The sequence below is a fragment of the Talpa occidentalis genome, unplaced genomic scaffold, assembly GCF_014898055.3.
Source record: "Talpa occidentalis isolate TD23 unplaced genomic scaffold, MPIMG_talOcc4v2.1 talOcc4.5, whole genome shotgun sequence".
Classification (NCBI taxonomy): Eukaryota; Metazoa; Chordata; class Mammalia; order Eulipotyphla; family Talpidae; genus Talpa; species Talpa occidentalis.
The window spans coordinates 12,620,679-12,642,013 of NW_023604861.1; the positions used below are offsets into that span (position 1 = coordinate 12,620,679).

Here is a 21,335-nt window from a genome sequence, read left to right on the forward strand (position 1 = left end):
TCATTTACAGAACACGAAATTATTTAAAATTCAACAACAGCTGCATTTTCTTTAAGATTTCCCCCTCAGATATTCTAAATCCCAGTCTTTGTATAGATCCTGAGATCAGATGCTGGTTCTGATACAACACCAACTTCATCAAAAACAAAATAATCACTATCTGATCCATCTGTATTTTTTGAAGTCAGTGGCATGAACTACAGAGGACTAACACTACCAGAGGCACAACAAAGTTTAAAATCAAACAGAAGACTAGATGTGGATACATCATAAGTAGATTAATGCCATAATAAGTCGAATATGGGTAGTTCACCTTTGGAAAGAGTTGGTCCAGGGTCCCACATGAACCATTAGTAAAATTCCTGACCTAGAGTTGCCAGTCTCATCAGCATGCTAGAAAATCTCCCCTACCCCCCAGGTGAAGATTTAAGAGACTAGTGAGACATGCAACATATGAAGACATACATAACCTCTCTGCATATCCCAGTGTGCCCCAATCTAGAACAAACTATGATTCTGCTCCCCTCAGCCACACCCTGACAGACCTACCTCTTAAAAACTTCTAAGCTTCCTTCATGGAATCTGGCTAGAAAGTTTCTCTTCCAGTCCTGCCTTCCTTGTGCACAAGCTTAAAACCTTGACTAGAGGCTCCTTGCCTTGCCTTGCCTTCTTATTATAAGTTGTCCCAGGTCTGGAACACCAAGACCACCCCCCACATTTGGTGATTGTTAGGATGAATCATAGCACTTAGCATATAGCTGTCATAATTTACAACCATGAGTACAAGAAAAGGATGAAAAGCAACGTCAGCAAGGGAAAAAGCACACGGTGTCTGCAGGAACCCAGATGTAAGCTTCAAAAGTCCTTTTCTAATGAAGTCACCTAGAATGTTCTTAGATCCTCTAGCAAAGGATGTGTCACAGCATGTGTGAAATGTTACCTACAACGGCAATTCACCTGAACAGACAAATCCAAGAATTTTATGGGGGCTGGGGAAACAGGTCAATCACATACGTGCAAAATTCTAGACATTCACAACGATAGCATATACCAGCATAACCACATTGTTTGCACAAGTTTTTAGGCAAGTAGTGAACTACTTTTGTGAGTCTGGGAAATCTGGAAACACTCTTGAATAAGGGGTCAAACTTTTAAGCAAATCTTTCTAGGGAGTACAGTCTCAGGATTGCTATGTTAATTCTATTCGGCACAATTACTAACTAGAGAACATACTTTGTGAAAGGTCTTATTGAGAATTCAAAATCTAAACATTTCCCAAAGCATTCAATCTTGTCACTAACCTGGTTTTGAAAGCACTTTGAAAAATTGGCCAAAAACTTTCTACTCTGCCACAATAGAATTACCCAAAGGTTCATATATTCTTCATTGTTACGAGAAAACAGAAAAGAAAGGTCTTGGTCAACAGACGATTAAACGATATTTTTCTAATAGAATGACTAATACACTGGAGCTTTCTTTCATTATTCTCTAATAGTGCAGAAAGTTCTTTAGAGTTCAGATTTTCTTTAAATAGTAATTGCAAGTTATCTTAACCTACTCATGCATTACTTTGTTTCAACTATGAAAACAATTTTCATCATGTGGTAAGAACTGGTTTCAAAAGAATTCAGACTTTTGTGCTAGATGCTTATTTTTTCAGCATAACAAATTATTTCATTAATACATTTGGTTTTAATCACTTATTTCTTCTTGAAATAAGAATTCACGTACAAATTGTATACAGAATGTTTCTCAATAAAGCCAGCCTGAGGCTGAAAGGCCCATCACGAGGTGTCATTGCTAGTTTTTGCTCCTTAGATTTCTTATCCTTCGTGGGACAGTCATCCTATTACCAAAGCTTACCTTGTTAAATGCTAAACAGCTAGATTTTTGTCCATCTTCATCAATTCTATTTTCACCACATCCAGTCATCATTATAAGAATTAAAGTATTCAAGAGTTATTAAAAAAGACATTAATGAGGTTTTTATCTTTTTATATGTATATAGCAACTTAAGATTTATACCTTCTATCACTGTAACTGAGTAAGATCAACCTGCAGAAGCACTTTCTTTTTACAAATAAATGCTGAATGAAGGAAACTTGAATGGTGTGCAAAAGCATAATTATTTCCCTAAATAGCTAATTATAAATTATCCTGTTGATTGAAGACCCTGATACTCTTAAGGATAAACTGCTGCTGCAGCTAATAGGAAGCACAGCTATGAAGGAAAAGTTGGCCACTGATGGTAAATCACATTTACTTTATCTCCAGAATAGGGTGGGAGTAAGTTTGGCTGAAGTTACTAGGGTGTTGCTAACACGATGATTATTTCCATGTGTCAAACACCAGAGGAAGAAGCCTTTCAAGTTTACTAGCTCCAACTTGCATAAAATGAAATAGCTTTGACATCAGGTGTAAACACTCACTTATGCTATTAATCTTCATCTAAAAACAAAACTGTCTTATAGACTTAGCAACAGGTTCTAATTGTCATCTTTCATATAAAAATAAGTTACAGGAACAAGGAGAGAACCCAGATAGAGGCAAAGTTATATTCAGGACTATAGTCCTAAAACATGTGGATTTAACTCAAAATATCTCAGTAAACCTAAGGCAACATAATTTTGCATAAAGCATGAAAACATTTTCTGCTCCTTGTACCTACTGGTATTTGACATAAGGTTGGTTATTGTTTGTTGAATATATGCTAGCTTTCCCATTAACATGTTGTTTATAGTACTTAAGTTTAATATGGATTATTATTGTTCTTACTAAAAATATCTATTACTGTTGATCTTTAAAAGTATATAATTGCAATTGGGATGCTGTCAATGTGAAACATTTTTGAATTGGGAAATGGTCTCTAAATGAAATAAAACCATTCTAAGAAAATATGGGAGGATCCAGGGAAGATAAACCCTGGAGGGATAAGAAAACATTCCTGACAAATCTCAAGATATCAAAACAACGGTGGAAGGAATGGAAGAAATTGCTTTGTGTCTGTAAACCAGCTTCACTTCTTAGTTTCCCCTAATTGTTCTAATATTGTTGATTAGCATTTTCTTCTTTGACCATCTGTTGTTTCTGCTTCAGTGTTTTCTCTCAATTTACTGTAATTAAACTTCTCTTTTTCTATCAAGTTTCAGCTCATGTGGATCTCTGTATTTAAATAATTTCAAGGACATCAGATACTATGAACACTCAATTGTAAAAATATTTTAAGGCTTATTTATAGCCAGTTAAGTGGCATTATTTTTGCCTCCATCTTTCCATCTTAACCCAGGGAGCTCCAAACAATAGTCCAGGCCTCCTGTGTTGCAAATGTTTTTCTCACCCTCTCACACACTGGCACTTAGTGCCCAGAGATTATAGAATTGATCTCAGATACCACAGGAAGATAAGCAGCACTTTCTTTGTGTTCTGGCAAAGTGGTTCACTGCACAGATTAGCTTTGGGAAGCAAAGGGAGATAAGAAAGTTCCCAACAGCTAAAGGTCAAGAATCCCAATCATTGACTTGCAACACTCAAAATTCATGCAATTCATGAAATGCTTCTGCTTAATGGCTGTTTAAGCTACATTAAAACTGGATAGAGCTAATAAGACAGTAGAGAGCCTATTATATTGTTCAAATTTGTAATTTAAGTGTATACTGTCATTTTTCTCCTGAGCTTAAGGAGCTGTATCATTTTAGAAAGAGCATAAATAGGCCAAGTGGTGTTAAGAAAAGGAGAGGGAGTTTGGGAACTGGATTCTAGCTGAGATAGTTCACAATGCCAGGGATGTCTCATCTCAATTGATTTAGGGCTAGTGTGGAGATAATGTTGACAACAGTAGGAAAAAGCAATAGCAGGAAAGCATGTCTCATGCTATAAACTGCAGAGGCTTGATCATGGGGTATCATGTACTGACATAATAAATATTGCATTAAACTGACCCCGAGATCACTGCCAAACATCCACCCTGGTGGTCACCAGATGTCACAGGCAACCAGAGAGAGGGAGTGGCCACAATTGAAGATGAGAATGAATAGGATCATTTGCAAAGATCAACCCCTTTTCACTCTACAATTCCATGAATCTATCTCAGGAAATCCATCAAGGGCAAAACTAATACCATGATTACTGATTAGCTATCTTGTTTTATTTTTCTTTAAAACAGTGTTTTAGTATGATTACCTTATGGCGTACATAGGACATAGTAAGTTGCATGAAGGTAACTGTATACTCAGAAAAGGCGCAGTGTGATTGGTTAAAATAATGGAACGGTCCTGAGAAATTAAGTTGCATCCTACCCTGGGAATTGGTCATGCAATCCCCGAATCTGTCCCTCCTTAGGATATATTTTAAGTTTCTGCCTGAACCATAGTACCTCCAAATGCAATCCTTTGATTGCCACATAAAGACACATTGCCTTTTAATTGCCGCCTGAAGTTTTAAGGTTGACGATACATATATTTGAATGAACAAGGAAATGAAAAAGAAATGTTTTCACACAGAATACTACTGCATTAAGCTGAACTGTATTAGTAAAAATATGAACATTAATTTAACCAAAAGCACTCTACAATAAGGGCATGATATAGAGAGGCAGATACATGTGGGAATAAGAAACTTAAATCCTAGTTTATAGGAAAAAGGCAATAGGAAAATGCATATAGTTGAAATATTCAAATGGAGTGGTATTTTAACACATTTTATATTAAAAAATGAAGGTGAATGCCAGAAGCAACAACAACAAAAGAGAATCAGTCTCTGGTTTAGTGAATGTCATGGCTGGAGATGGGGAAGCAGCTGTTGGCAAAAAGGAACCTCTTAGGAAGCTCTTTTTAGGGTGCCAAAGCCTTACTAACCCAAGAAGAGACCACAAGGACACACACAGAGAGACCACTTCTCCGGGGAAGGGCAGGAGGATTATAATAGTCAAGGAAGGCAAAAAGCATACATGTCCTAGGAACACATTTCCTTTAATGCAAGTTTGAGGATGATACAATTTCTTTGTGGACTTCACTGTGAATCAGAATCAATTTCTATTTCCAGGTTCTGCTTCCAAATCTGATACAAACCAAATCAACACACTGCTTTAGTGTTCCTGAGAGGCTTTTTGCCAAAGGATTGCCTTTCTAATTAAGCCCTCCACTCTTTAACATGCTAATTTTATCCATTAACTTGTAGATGAAGTGGTTTCAGCTGTTGTCTGTGAATCACACACAACAGGACTTGATCAACAATTCCAGGAGCGCTAGATCTGGAAAACTTACTAGTTTGTTTTTTTTGTTTGTTTGTTTGTTTTTTATTGTAGACACTGGAGTATACTTAGATAGCAAACTTTTAATGGAGTTCATCATGATTTTAAGGACTGACCTGAGGGGAAGATGCTAATAAAAGGAGATGGGCAATGAGGCTGGGGAGAGGTGAGGATGGTGAAGTGGGCGACCTGAAGTGAAAAGTTCCCTAGAATCCATCTGAGGTTGTCTAAGAGTTTGTTAAAGTGAAAAAAAAAAAAAAAAAAAAAAAAATCCATGAAAACATTTTTTGAAATTTCTGGAAATGTTAACTATTATCACTTAATTATATCCATAATAACCAGAACCCAAATGGAAGTGGAGAAATTAGCAAAAGGCACATCTGTCTGAAAAACGAGTTGCATTTTAGCTCTATGTAGTCCACTTACAAATGAATGGAGCCCTTGCTGTTATACCCCAGCTCTGCAGCTTGAAATTCTTAAACCTCTAGATACCCCAGTTTCCGCTTAGTAAAAATGGAGTAGAAATATTTCCAGTGTCACAGAATTGTTGGGGGCTAAAACAAGACATTGCATTTTATCTATTATAATATCAGAATGTATTTTACCTATTTAATCACAGCAAGAAAGATAACCGAGTTCTCTGACATACTGAATGCAGAATGCTATGCCAACCTGTATATTAACTTACCTTCAGGAAAATGACTCAAAATCTCATGATCATGAATATATAACCATCAGCACATTTTCTAGTTGAATCTAAGTCACATACCCTAGATTTATGAAATTTGAAGTTACTATGTATTTATTCTTTATGACTGAAAGAGGAGAAAGTTTAGGATAACCTGTGTCAAAGAAAAAATGCAGAGCAATAGGGGTAAAGACCAGTCAGGGAGAGAGACTGAGCTCATCTTTGCTGACACAAAAAGGCTGGCGTTTTTCAGCATGGACATGAACCAAAAACAAAACTGGAATGTTAGGGAAAGCAGGTTAAAATGTGATTAGACCATCTGGATTTGCCATTGGCACTTACCTTAAATTAGACTCCTCCACAGACGGGTGAGGGTGATGATTACCTTTCAATGGGATGACTCTGATGCGACAGTGCAGGGTAGTAAAACTGGCAAGAGGCTAGATAGCATTTATATCTCAAAGGGGCAGAATAAGAATTTACAATTGCAAGTTTTCCAAAGTAAATGCTCTATGAAAATGGAGGTTAAATATTTATAGCAGGAAGCAACCCTTCTGAGATTTGGTGAAGCCGAGGCGATTATAAGACCATTTGACTTACCTGCAGAGATAAACCATCGGTATCTTCCAACAAGGTAGTCTGGTTTGCTGACTAGACTCTGGAGAAAGGCTGAGCTGCTACCTCCATGTACCTGTTGTATAACTCTGGGCAAGTCAGAAAACCTGAGTTTCAGCCTCTTGTGAAACAGCAATAATAGCAGTGCCCAGGCCTGACATGGAGTAGCTGTCCTGTAAAGTTTTACTAAGACATCTCAGGTCAAATAAATTGTGAGCTGGTAGGATGACTTCCCCCATCCTGTTCGAACAGGTGGGGGAAACCATGGACTGGCAGCCAAGTCCAAACCACCACAATGACCACGAGGCGCCATGATAGAGAAGCAGCTTCAGCTCCAGACTAAGGATTCCCTCACAACTTCCTGGAGGGAGAAAGCAGAGAGCCCACGCCCCGGGCACAAACCCAGGGTAGGCCAACTCAGAACAAGCTATGATGCTGCTCTCCTCCCTGCCCTGCAGGCTGACCATTTAAACCCCTCCTAAACTCCCTCAGGGAGCCAAGCTACATTGTTCTTTTCCAAACTGGCTTTCTTATGCAAGAGCCTTTCTAGTAAATTCTTACCTGGTTCAACTACCCCAGCAGTCTCTGGAAAATTATCTCCCTAAAGGGCAAAGGATCCACTCTTTGGGGTCTGTGATATTTTTATTACCGCTTATTTTGTACTTTAGTGTAAACTTTATGTGATACAGTGGGAGAGAAACACAAGCTTGCATGCTTTCCTGTGGAAGCTAGCTGTGGGGAGGTAGGCTAATGGGCACTGGTCTGGAGGAACTCCCAGTCTTGAATCAGAGATCAGGAGGCTACAACAGACTTGGATTGCTTTTTCAAAAGCTAGAGCCCAGTATTCATTTGAATATTCTCCCTCCTAGGAAGTTCAAAGGGCTAGAGCATACCCAGGCCCTCTGGCCTTGCAATTTACCATAAATTTTCATACCAAAGCTTGAAGCAGAATAGCAACCAAACTTCCCTTAAACCAAGTCCACAGCCACCCTCACAAAGCAGGGCCCAGCATGGAGAAAACTCGCGCCGCACCACTAACAAGCACAAGATGCCACAGGGAGCAAGCCAGCCTTCTACACAACTTTTGAATGCAAACAGTGAAGCTATAAGCAATCTAAGCAAAGGACTCTGGAGCCCTAGAGCAACCATAAAACCACAAAGGGCTGGGGTCACGTTTAGGTGTCAAACCATCAAAGCATCCATTACCTCTAGGTGCTTGCTTTGCAAAACATCACCATTTTGTTTGAGGCCCACAAGCCAAGCGGGGTACACCCTAGCAGACAGAGCTAACTGCATCACCGGATCAAAATCCCTTCTCAAATTTCAGATAAAAAAAGCCAAGTTCAAAACCACGTAAATTATTTTTGATTTCTCCCCTTTGCCAGATAGCAAATGCGGCTGTATTTAAATTGTTTTAATTATTCCATTGAATTGTTCCAGCAATTACATTCTCATGTTAAAAAAAAACTGTTACAAGACGTAATGGAAATAAACTTCAAGCTATTAAAAGACATGAAAAATATTCTGAACCTTGACAGAAAAATGTTTGAAACATTTAAGTCACCATGCCCTTTCACAAGCAGCTTTTCTTAATTTAACTTTGTAGACTCCCACCATTTCTTAATCACAGACATAATCATTCCTGCTGAAATGAGTGTTCATCGCATTTGCAAATCCCAATCTCAGGTTTTAAAAAACAGCACATGAAGACAATATGAATGTGGTACCTTATAGTTCCAGAGGTCAGACGTTGGAAATGGCCTCACCAGCTATCTCAGGAGATTAAGGTGTAGACAGGGCTTTCTTTGTTCCCTTTAGAGTCTCTAAGACAGAAGTCTATTTCCTTGAATGTTCCAGTTTCTTTGTGTCACGGTGTTCATCCACCGTCTTTGAAACCAACAGCCAGCCAAGTCGCTCCCACCTCACCATCTCTGTGTTTATCGCTCCCCTCCCTCTTACACTTTATAAAACCTCTATGATTACATTGGATCCATCTGGACAACCCAGGTACACGTCCCATCTTGAGGTCAGCTAGTGAGCAATATTAATTTCACCTGCAAACTTAAACCCTCTGCTGTCTCACCTAACATAGCCGTAGGTTTCAGGGATTAAGATGTAGCCATCAGGAAAGCTATGATTCAGCCTACCTCAAGGAGGGTATGGAAGTGAGGAGAGGAATTAGGGATCTCAGGAGCACCTCTATTAGACCCCCCCCCCCGCTGTTTCATGAAATCTAAGGGGAACTTTTATCAGGGTACTACTCAAAACGGTGGATGGAAGCAGCTAAAGGCAAAACGGTTAGTAGCTAATCACTGATGTAAATTAAGGCGAGTTTTAGGGGCTGCGAGTCCAGTGTTCAGGTGAACCTGCTTTTGGATAGAGGACTCTGAAGTGGACACTTCAGTGTTATTTATAAACATGAGTGAATTAGCTTCAAAAACGAAAGTGCTGTTGGTTTTCCACAGCGCCAAGCAGAAATATGGATGTGCCCCAAGTACTTTTTGAACTTTAAAGTCATTTGTAACAAACCACCAAAATTGAATAAACCAGAAATATTGAAAGAGCCCTAATAAAAGAATGAAAGGCAATAGAGGAAGGATTAAAGTCTGAGCAAACCTTGATTTTCTCATGATAGAAAGCAGCTGGGCAGACTCAATGTAGTTCGAAACTACTGCAACCAATAAAAATGTTACACTCTTCTAATCATGTCTGATTTTTTTTTATCTGTCTTCCTGGCAATATAGAACCAATTTTAGACTTTTCTAAAGAAGAGAATAAACAGAACATTACAACCAGATATATCCATAAAATGTTCTGTGTAATGGCACAGTCTTTTATGTTTGTCATGGAAAGCACCAGTCGTGATGGGGGATTAGAAAGCTCTGTCTATGTGAGATTCTTACAGTCTTTTCTTTATCAAGCTCTGGACTCTTCCAGCCTTAGCTTCTGAGGTAGACACAGCTCTATGCAATAGAAGCAGGCCTGTGGCATGCAAGGAACCTTAACTACTTGGGTTTGGGATTTTTTTTTTTCTTCTGAAGACCACAATGGAGTTCTTTATTGTCATTATTGGAAGAACCGAAGTAACATTTCTGTTGTGATTTTGGAATGTCACAGATTATTAGCTTTTTGATGGAAGGGGTTAGTACACCCTCTGCTTTGTAAGTGTTCGTTTACATAATGGCTCTCTCAGATTATAGAGTCATTTCAGGGGCAAAAGCAGAAGTTGTAAATTCCTCAAAAGAATTGTTCACTAGATAATGACTGTTGTCAAGCAAGATAAGACCTCATTTCCTGACAGAGTATTCCATAGATAGAAAGCAGAAAAATTTTCTTTGCCATGATATTCTTTTCTCCCCCTTATAGCCAGGCTGTCCTGTTCACAAAAAAATTACTATGTGAAATCTGTCTTCCCAAGATTTCCATTACAAAACTGATTTGTAAGTTCCAAGAGGATAGGAGGTTTGTCATCTTTGTGTATGATACAAAGAAAAACACATTGGAAATGTACAATTGATATTTAGCAACTGCAGGGAACATCTGTTAACTAAGGGACACATCTATTATTCAAAACAATCATCAGCGTCAGTATTGAAGCATTTGTCAGAGAAGCGTGAGCTCTGCCTTCAGAGAGAAATCTCTTCCTCTATTTTGGGCTGGTGCAGAGGAAGGCAGAACTGTGGTTTGATCAGAATCTTGTCAAGATTATTCCCTTGGTGTGGCTCAACTACAGCTCAGAGAAATCCCTTTCACTACTGTCCCACCCATCACCGATTCCTGAGATATATTACCAAGAGATTTTGGCGGTAGAGCAAGGAATGATTAAGTACAAGGATGATGGACAAGTCACTTATGAGATGGACCCTGGGAATAGCACGGGGCTCTGGGGAGGCAACGTTTTCAGGTCTGGGACCCAGCAAGGAGGCAGCAGGTTGCTGGCACGCCTAGAAGGTATCAGTGAATCTCAAAGCAACAGCTTGCACTGATCGGAAGTATGCCAATGTTTTAACAACTGATCCAAACAAGCTCACTTTATGTTCTAATATAAACAATGGAAAATTCATTATAACTTTGGTTCCAATTCCCCCAAAATGGTAGATCTCTGTGGCAGGCAGTTTATTTTTCAAAGGAAGATGGAAGATTTTTTAACATTGTGTGCTCTTTAAAGGGCTGCTTTAGAGCATGGAAGAATTGCAAAAAAACTCAGAGGCTACTCATGGATTTCACTGTATTAACCCATTACTAGCAAGAGGGTTTTTTTTTGTTTTTTTTTTTTCCAATGATGAACATAATGCTGCAGAAACCAGAATGATAGAAACTGCTGGCACTTTAAAACCAGGAGGCCCACAGCATAATATTTCTATCACTTATCTCCTTTGCCATCCTGGGCAAGTTGCTTCACCTCTGTTTGTGTTGGGTTGCACAGCCATGGGCAAGGCCAATGAGCCACCTCACAGCTGTCCCCACTTCTGGATTAGATCCCCTCCCAAATAAGCACATGGCATCTCTTCAGGCGGCACTTTCTAGCCATACCATGTAAAATTGCAAGCCCGTGTGCTGCCTTCTGTAGCCAAACACTGCTTATTTCTTTGTCTGTTTCCCCCCACTCATACGTAAACCCCATTGAGTTGATTTCTTTTTTTTTTTGCCATTATTTTTTTTTTATCTCCAGTGCCTAGAACCACTGCTGCCACATAGTAGTACATCTCTAGCTCTCTGTCCAAAAAAAAAAAAAAAAATTAGTTCTTATTGTACATGACCTGGACCTTCTGTGTCAGTCACAATGTCGTCTGCTACTATCATAGAAAAACTGGAGTTAAATTAGCCTGAAGAATTAGCAAATGTTTCATTCCTACTAGACTGGAAGTCTTCCACTATCCAAGCTGAAGCTGTGTTTTTAAGTGTCTTCCACCATCTTTCTCTTCCCTTTACTGTCAACAAGTTGAATTCTCTGTCAAAGGGCAGCCAGTTGCAGTGGGTAACTTAGTTTGCTATTTACATCAGCGAGAAACCAGCTCTATAAGTAGGGGTGACATTTCCCTTGGGCCAGAATGAGCCTACCTACATCAAGAGCTCGTCCCTGAACCCATTCCTTCTCAAACTTGAGTGGGCACCAGAGTAACTTGGAGGCCATGATAAGAAACAAATTGCTGATCAAGTTTCTGACCCAGAAGCTCTCAGTGGGCATCAAGGAATTTGCATTTCTAACAAGTCCCCAGGATTGGGATAGCTGCCAGCCCACACTTGAAAAACCTCTACTTTCAGCAATATCTGTCTTCTGGGAAACCCACAAACTGAGTTGCTAGGTTTGGGTCCTTCAACAATCACAGATCAGAGTGAAGGGACAATGGAGGCCGCTTTAAATTTCAGTAGCCATTCTTATGGGCAGAGCAGGACCAACTTCCCCTGACCCAGTTGGTTTATAGAGGAATGTTCAGGAACAAGGAGCATCGTAGATTCTGGATAGGAAATTGACAGTCACATAATCATTTAATTGTAACTGGTTTTTAGGAAACATGCACAATGTCCTCCTAAGAGCTTACATGACCAACAATTCACTAGCTGAAGTCAGGAGATCTCTTTTCCTTCCAATGCCTCTGACTTTGCTTAAGTCAACAATCAGCTGTTTTCCAACACTTTTCACCATCAATTATACTAGTCTTCTATTTATTATATGTCTGAGACCTGTTTCTCCAAGACACAAATCAGCAATCTGGGATTACTAGTAGCAAACAAAATAGCTTGAAAGCTAAGGAGCGAACTTAAAGCTCAGCTGATGGGGCGTGGGAGCCAACGGGCTGGGAGTGGGTAAAACAGGAAAATTTCTAAGACCAGACAGAAAGTGTTGAGACTAAAAGAAAGACTTGAATGTGAGGCCTGCTGTGTCTTCACTGCCTCTCAAAGTTATGCTCTAGGGTAAATGAAGATGCTCAAGTGTTTACGCTGCTGGCCTCTGTGGCCCTCACCTGTGGCTTTGAGTGCAGAAGGTGCTTGGAATCGTGGGATGGGGCACGCATGCCTGATGGTGGCCACCTGGAGAGTGGTGTGGGCACACGTGAGTGGTGCACCTGAGTCTGGAGGCTGGGCTATAAGGCGGCATCACACAGAGCACAACTGCAGCCCAACAGCTACAACAGACATTCCAGGGCTGCGAGGACCATGAGGACCACGTCAGAGAGAGCCCAGAGCAAAATGCATATAGAGATTCGCAGGGGGCCCAAGTTGCTATCTCCCCACTGGCTTGTTTCCCCTGCATACTATTAGAAAACCTGCGGGAATGATGCCAAGGGCTCCAAGGATCTCTTTCAAGCCACCTGAACCAACGGGGAACCCACCTGGCCTGGGATGGGTACAGAACACATGCTAACATGACACCCGCCTTTAGCTCATTTTCATGTCTGCCTTAAGAAGCCACACTCGCTGTATTGGGAGAAACATAGCAAGCTGGTTTGATGGGACTCAGACCTTCGCTGCTCCCAGACATTTGCCTTATTATGAGACTAAAGACCCACTTTGCAGTCAGAACAATATGTATAAACAATATGTACATTCTACAATATGTACATACTTTCTAACAGATATTTTAATTATTAATTTTGTTATTTATTACTTTATAGAGGTATAATTGATATATGCCAGTATATGTCAGTGTCAGATGTAGCATGTGATTTAATGTTTTTACAATTCAAAATGATCACAATAAATCTAATCAACATTTCTCACCTAACATAATTACATATATTTTTTTTTCTTTTCTACATGTGATGAGGACTTTTATCTACCCCCTCAGCAACTTTCAAGTAAACAATACTGTGTTACTATAGTCTTTATGCTGTATTTTACATCCCCAGGACTGACTTATAGCTTGAAGTTTATACCTTTTAACCTCATCTCTCTCTCTCTCTCTCTCTCTCTCTCATACACACACACACAGACAGACACAGAGTACTCACATATCATCTACATAATCTTAATATATGAGATATATCATATATATATATATATATATATATATACTCCTCATAGAAAGAGATATAACACCTTAATTTTTTAATAACATTAACTCTACATCTTGGTCTATGTATTAAAATTATTAAGAAATATATAAGTGGTTATTATAATTTTTAGAAACCAGAAAAGTTCATGAATTTATGCCTGAAGGTAACAGTTGCAGATAAAAGGAAGCTGAAACATAATTATTTAATCAGAATTAACGAACTCATTTTAGCAATGCTGAGAGGAAAATGGTAGCTGAACCCCAAATCTCAACAATTTCCAAAAGCACTTTTAGAAATGCCTATAAAGACACTTAAACATACAGAATTATTCACTAGGAAATCAGAATTCACTATGCAAAAACCAAATCTTAACAATGTCTATTACATAGATTGAAACTTTGAATCTTTATAGTACATAAAATATTCTCATTCCTGCACATTGATGACATGTTAAAAATCTAACATATGGTGGATAAGAATGTACACGTAATTTTCTTTGCAAGAGACAATAACGAGCTTTAATTTTTATAGTTAATGCAGAGTTCTTGGGAATGTTAACATTTATTAAATACTCACAGATTTAGGGTCAGCTTATTATCAGTATCCTTACATGCTCAGCAGATGTTAGTTGAAATTCTTTATATTTTTTTCACAGTCAATAGGCAAGAACTTATTTTAACCATTTTATTCACAAGAATGAGATTAAATGTGTTTAAATTTCTCACCCATTGTCTTAGAGCAGAGAAAAACCTTGAACTTTAACCCAATTGTTTAAATGACTGTCCTCTTTTTTTTAATGAGTTGACATTATCTGCCCACTAATAATCTGCTGAAAAATGTTTGCAGGTCTAAAATTTGGTATTTTATTGTGAATAGTCTCATTAATATCAAAACAATTTAAAAATTAAGATCTTATTATGACTGGGTATATACCATTACTGTTCCAACATTTGTTTAAATTCAAAACATTCAAAATATTCAGCAATAGCTAATAATAAAATGTTTAACTAACTTATTTCTTCATTGCCTGTATCTAGGTTAATTGGGATTTCTGGTATAATTTATGTGGAATTCCAAAGAGGAATGGCTTCAAAATAAAATACATATTCATAGTTGTTCTGTGCATTAACATAGGTTTCAAGATCTCAAATACTGATCTGTGTCTAATTACATAATTTTAGTTGATCTTTGGCTGATTTCCGCTGTGGTCAGAGAGAGCTTTTACTATCAATTTGGTAAATACATTATGGGCATCTGAAAAGAAAGTTAATCATAAATTAGAAACAATGGTAAATTAAGGAAAAGTAAAAATGTAATGGCATTACAGAATGGATAGTTGTGTTTTTATTTTTTTTTTTAAACTGGCTTTATTTGAAATATTTAAAGTCACCCTCCTTTTACCATTTCTTCCAAAAACATTAGCAGTGCCATCAATTAGCAGAATAATGAATCTGTAATGTCTCCTGTTTTTTAATTATTATTTTTATTTTTATTGAATGTCTTCATTTTCTTATCCTTGCTAGTGTTTTGACAGTATAGAATCTCCCCCAGCCCCCAAACTCTGGTGACTGTAGCATTTCCACCACCAAATACCCATATTCTCCACCATAGTCCAAAGGCTAAAAATAAACAGATGAATTAGTGAAACAAAAATAAGCTTTTGGACTAAAATATCAATTGCTGGCTACTAGCTGGAAAGGGGAAATGGGTGGGTAATCTGGAAAAGTGGGTAATGATAAGGTGAAGACTAGATTTTCATCATAAAATTTAATATATGCACATATTAATTCCCATTGATGAACACCTAAAACTTACATAATCTTATAATGCAATGTTGCTTCAATGAAAATAATGTTTTCATTAAAAAATAAATTGAGATGATTTAATTTGTGTCATTCTTGATGGGGTAAGGACAACATAATAACATCAGTTAACTTATTCTCAGACTCTAAGAAACCAATAGAATAGTTAGTGCCTAAATTTAGTGCCTAAGTTTTACAAACACTGCACTAAATGTTCACATAAGAGCAGCAGTACTGCCTGTGGCATCTGAGAAAGAAGGGAGATTAAAATCTTATTAGAAAATTTTACGTTCTTAATGACCACACTCACAAGTGTGCTAATGTGCAGCCATTTGTCTGTTCTTGTTAGAATGTTTGGTGTAAAAACACTGCATCAAAATGATAATGCTTCACATAGTTTTGAATTATAATTGTCCTCTGTAGTAATTGACTATCTGATATCCACTCACTTGATTAGCTGTCCATTAGCATTCTCCACTACTTACTGCCTCCCTAATGTGTCTGAATCTATAACCACTAATCAAAATACCAAACACTATGAAAGTGAAAGAAATATGACTTGTTATGCAGGCTAGATATATTTCAACTGGGAGCATTAGATATTTGATTTAGATAAATTATTCCTGAACTAAAAATAAAAATATTACCCTGGCTGTTAGAAATTATACAACTACCAAGCCAGAGTCAACCTATTTCCAAACCATCCATCCTAAAATAAAGAAATAATAAATTATTTTTATGTTCTCAACTCCATCTAAAATCCTGTGACTTCCTGTTTGAAGATGACATTTGATATAATCTGGCACAAAATATTTACAGTATAAAATCCCTGGGTATTTTACTTTAACATACCCTGAACAGTACAATTAGTCGCTAACAGAACAAAGATTAGGAAATAGATAACCTTATTGGTAGTAAAATAATGCTGCTACTTCATAAGGCTGTCAAAGTAACGTCTATGAAGATCAATTTATTTTATTACAGCATGTCACTGACATCAAGATACCATCCATTATAATATGTACTATTATTTTGTATAATATAAAGGAAAATCCCTGCCAAATAAAATATGGCATGATAACATAATGACGATTCTAGATAAGTTCATCATTTAAGACTTTTTTTAAATTTCTCTGATCATTTTCAAGTTATCTAGCAAACTCTCCTAACTCCAGCTGCCTTACATCTGACTCAGTAGTAAAGCAAAGTATAATTTCATCTACTTGTGGGAATCCTCCTTTTCAAGGTCCCTCCTTTTCAAGTACTTGATTTTTGCTCTAAAGAAAAAAATGGAACTAACTTCATTCTTCTGAATATTTGCTTCAAACATATCAAATGCATGAATCAATAATTTTTCAGTGACTGAAAATACAATATTTATTGTTTTGGTCTCTTCATTTATATGTATCAGTGTTATATATATTTAATGACTTCATCAATTAATTTTCTTACATCTTTGTTCATTTTTGGACAGTACTTGATTTCTCCTCTCAGGTGTGATTCCTGTAGCATCCATGATCCATAGCATCCATGATCCATCACCACATCCTTTGTGCTCTTCCTACCCCTATTTTGACCCTTCTTCACCATATTTCGGTTTTAAATGCTAAGCCTCCATAATCTTTTTTAAAACTATCTTATGATAGTTGAACTCAAAACAATGCACGCCATTATGAGGGCTTCCCTTGTGGCCTAGGGGTTGAGTCTCAGGGATGCCCTTCCCACAGCAAAGTGTCCTGAGTTCGATCCCTGGCCAGGGAGCTACCCACATGGCGCAGCTGACCTCTCCTGTCTCCTGCTGTTTTTACTTCATAGAAGTTACTTTGGCAACATTATGAAGTAGCAGTGTATTTCAGTAGATACACCTGTTCTGCTCCCCACGCCGTCTCTGGTGAATCCTCTCACCCCCCACTTCTGGCCTACACCCAGTTCTTCTACACACACACAAAAAAAATCTTACAATAAAAGAACAATTCCTTAAAAAAAAAGAAGTGATGCATGCAATTCACATGACAATATGCTGAGGCTGCTACTTAGCCAACAGAGACTTGAGACACCATCAATTATAACACCAGGTAGGCAGGTGTGAGACATGTGACTTAGAACTGATGAATACCTCTCTCTGCCATCTGGTTCATCCTTTTATGTGTTTAAATTTTGCAACTAGGTCTATATATACATTAATGAATGTCTTTTCTCTGACCATAAAAGGCATAAATAACAACATTTCAAATTTTTTGAAGAATAAAGATAACGAATAACCTTAAGTCTGTCAACTTATTAGCATTGAGTTTCACTGGAGTTCAGGGAATGATGCTCAGTGTATGCCTGATGATAGGAAAGATATAAGAATAGTGGATGAGAGAAGGCTTAGATTCTGTGTGTGCATGCTGGTATGTGATGTTGTATGTATTTGTGTGTATGTGTTTTGTACTCCTAGCTCTCCTCTTATTTCCTCTGTGAAATGTGCCTTTTAGACTTCATTTTGGGGATACTTCTCTTGCTTTAACCATGGTATCAGATTAGGAGCCAGCATCTTTATCCATGAACCTAAATTTAAATCAGAGTGTGATTTAAAGAAGCTTCCTGAGCAAAGTTAGTCCATAGACAGCACTGGGGTCATAATAATCAACCTTATTGTAGGCATGTGACCCCAAGCAGCTCAATTAGAAACTTTTCCCTGGGGTTTGTCAACATGAAGCTGAAGGCCAGATTTGTTTTCTCCTATTTTGTTCAGAATGCTATGATGATACAATCACGAATGATGTCAGAAATCACAATTTTAGCCTCTTAGAAACACAGTCTGAAACAATTTGGCCAAACATACAGCAAAAAATGAGAATCCCAACTGTTTAATTCTCTAATACCTCTGATTCAGTCATTTACAATTTACGTGAACTACGCAATTCTGTTTTGACTAAGTATGCTTGAATTGGATTTCTTGCACTTACAACCCAATATATTAGCTCTGGCTGATAGAATTATTTAAAAAAATATGTGCTTTAGCACATAGTTATGATTAAAGATACTTCAAATGTGTTTTGTGTGACAGCAAATGTCACTTAATCACAGAAAGTAAAAATGCTATGTTTTGGGGTTCATAGAAGTGAATAATACTTACATTGAGGTTGATTTTATTTTAATTTTAGTATTCTTCTAAACTCTTGTTTTAAGAGGAAACATGTGACCAAAATTTTATTTGGCACTTGTGTAAAGTGAAATGTAAAAGAAAGAAATTAAAACAGATTGAAAGTAATATAGTCAACCCTCAGTTACTAAAAAAGTTTAGTCATTCATAGGTCTTGGATGTTATTATACAATCAAAATAATGTTTGGCCAAAATTAAAATGACTTATGTTTCATATTCTCCATGAGAATACAGTGAGTAAAGACTTAGGCAAAGGCAGTTGTGAAAGCTTGACATACAAGCAAGATAAAGTAATTATCAGCTTATTTTAAAGTTTCATGAAAAAGAATATTGCAAACTTTTACCTTCGCCTATTTTTTTTCAAAGCAATTCCTAAGACACAGAGGTAAATATGCTAGTCTAAAGAAAAATTTGTGTCTTAAAAAAATAGGTTTAGTGCCTCCCCGGTGGTGCAGCGGGTTGAGGACAGTGCTGTGAAGCTGTCTGCAGCCTCTGCAGCGTGGGTTCAATTCCTGGCCGGCCAGGGAGATACCCACATTGCGTGGCAGGCCTCTCCTGTCTCACCCACTGCTCCCCTCACCAGTGTATTTCAGTCAGTCTGCCTGTTCTGTTCCCCACTCTGTCTCTGGTGGATCCTCTCACCCTCCCACACATCTGGCCTATACCCCAGTTCTTGTATAAATAAATTAAACTTTAAAAAAATCTGTTTAAACTGATGCTAACAGTAACAACATTTCTGCCTGAATTTGAAAATAAAACTTCAACGTCTTTGACTGATGTGGCATTTAGTAAAAAGGGGAAATCTCTTGGGTGTAAAGGTTCTCCTGTGACACATCCAATATTAATATTTCCATAATAGTGTCAGAATCTGGGTCTTTAATATTGACCTATAAAATAGTCAAATGTAGAAACTGAAAAAATAAAGATGTTCAACATTCTCCTTTGAAATTATAGTCTTCTATAGTAGACAGTATATCATTTCAAAGCATTATGAACCAGCTTAACATTCTATGGAAGAAATGAGGATTTCTCACTTATTTTTTATAAATATGGGGAATTAAGAATTTCTGACACTGGAGACATTTCTATTTTAACATTGAGTGAGAAGTCTATTGATTAGTTTAGTACACTGCCTTTGCTTCCAAACTGAAGGGTGACATTGGAATTAGTGAATTAAATTTCCAAATATTTTATATACCTTTTGTGTTGAGTGGACAAGAGGTTAGAAGCTGGGGATTCTGGAGACTAGAGCATATGGATTTCTGCAGTAAAGTAGAACATTGCACTTCTCAGTTGCTATTTCCTGCTTCCTAACTAAGTACTGATGTTGCTTCTTAACTCAGTACTTGTTCCTGCTTCTTAACTAGGTACTGATGAGCTAAGAAAGCCCATCAAGGATTTGTGAGCGGAAGTGTTCCAAGGAAAGCTTTATGTGAGCAGAAGCATTACCAGAGCTGCTATCCTCACTGTTGTTTTAGTCCTACTCACCTCCCTCATCTTCAGAGCTTGCTCACCTTTAGGTACACAATCCCCATTGTTTCATTGTACAGTTCTTAGTATCTTGATGTCTCCTAGCGAGCAAGTCCACCCAAGTAAATATTATTTTCTTCCAATCATGTCATGCAGGATAACATACTTTCCACTCTCTGTAGACAGAAAGGGGCAGAGCCTGCTTTCACCTGCTGCTTTCTGTGTCTGCAACCTGTGTGCTCTGTCTTTGTGCTTTGTTTATCAGTAAGATGAGCTGCTGTTGATGTTGAAAGTTCTCCCAGTTATCCGGGGTCTGACATGGAGGGAGAGAAAGGGCAGAGTTCCAGCTTTGATGTTGGCTGTTATAAAGTAAGAAACAGAATAACTTAGCAGCTAGAGAACTGTTGCCTTTGGATCATGCACAGAAGGGCCACAGCAGTTTTACAAACAAAAATGAAATTTCTCTAGGTCTGCATGACTAAACCCTTCAGTGAGGCCAGTTAGCTTTTAATAAAGTTTTTAGGGGGAGAGTAATTTTTTAGGATTGTAATTATATTTTTAGCACTGATTAAATATAGAACAATAAAAAAGCTAATCAAGCCTCTACTCACTCTTAAAAATGATTCAAATTAAAATTTATAATTCACATTGCACATGTATTTATATTTAAGTTCTTTTATACATAGAAGTCTTCATTTCTATTCATACTGCTACGCAAAAAGTAAGTATATGCTTTAAACTAAGACATTACCACTCTAATTAAATCTTATAAAAATATAAGGAGCTATCAGCATTAGTGGTTGAAAAATTATTTCCAAAATTATAGACATTATTTTATAATGAATACTTAATACTTTAGTGATAGCATATTATGTAATATTGCTTTTATACAATGGAATACATCTTTGTTTCTATTAAGTTTTATACAGAGATATAAATTGAAGGTATTATTAATGAAATGCAAAATTAATCCCTCTCTAATTAGTTCCTCTCTCTGTTTCCTTTGCTCCCTTAGTTCCTGCTTCAATGGCTCGCTTTCAGTCCCTTCAAGGCTCAGCAACTCCCTGCTGGGGGGTTCTGGTACAGGCTCTTCCTCCTCATCAAACACTCATATAAGATCCTAAAACTCATTCTCCAGGTCACATGCAGAGTCCCACCTGGCCAGGCACACAGTGAGTCCATAGCTCATCTTGGTTCATGAATGACTCAATAAAACAATAAAATCCTGGGATCAACTCAATAGCAAGGAAAACCTTTCAAAGAAATAAGAATGATTTGTCTTATTCTAAACAATTTACTGATTTATTCCCCTTGAAGTATCATTTGCAATTTGTTACTCAGAGGTGGTTAACTGAAATCTACTTTT

The 21,335-nt window shown here is 37.5% G+C and overlaps 1 protein-coding gene across 3 annotated transcripts in view; it reads right to left on the bottom strand.

Moving 5' to 3' along the window:
- The window catches only part of GPC5 (glypican 5), a 1,063,734-nt gene that overhangs the window by 467,071 nt on the left and 575,328 nt on the right, over positions 1 to 21,335 (bottom strand). The window contains exon 8 of one of the 3 annotated variants that reach the window (XM_054701628.1): positions 19,914 to 20,328. The exons of the other annotated variants lie outside the window; for them this stretch is intronic. Coding sequence (XP_054557603.1) covers positions 20,231 to 20,328 — 98 coding nt within the window. The 3' untranslated portion in view covers positions 19,914 to 20,230. Of the gene's footprint in view, positions 1 to 19,913; positions 20,329 to 21,335 lie in introns of those variants that run through there. 3 annotated transcript variants of the gene reach the window in all.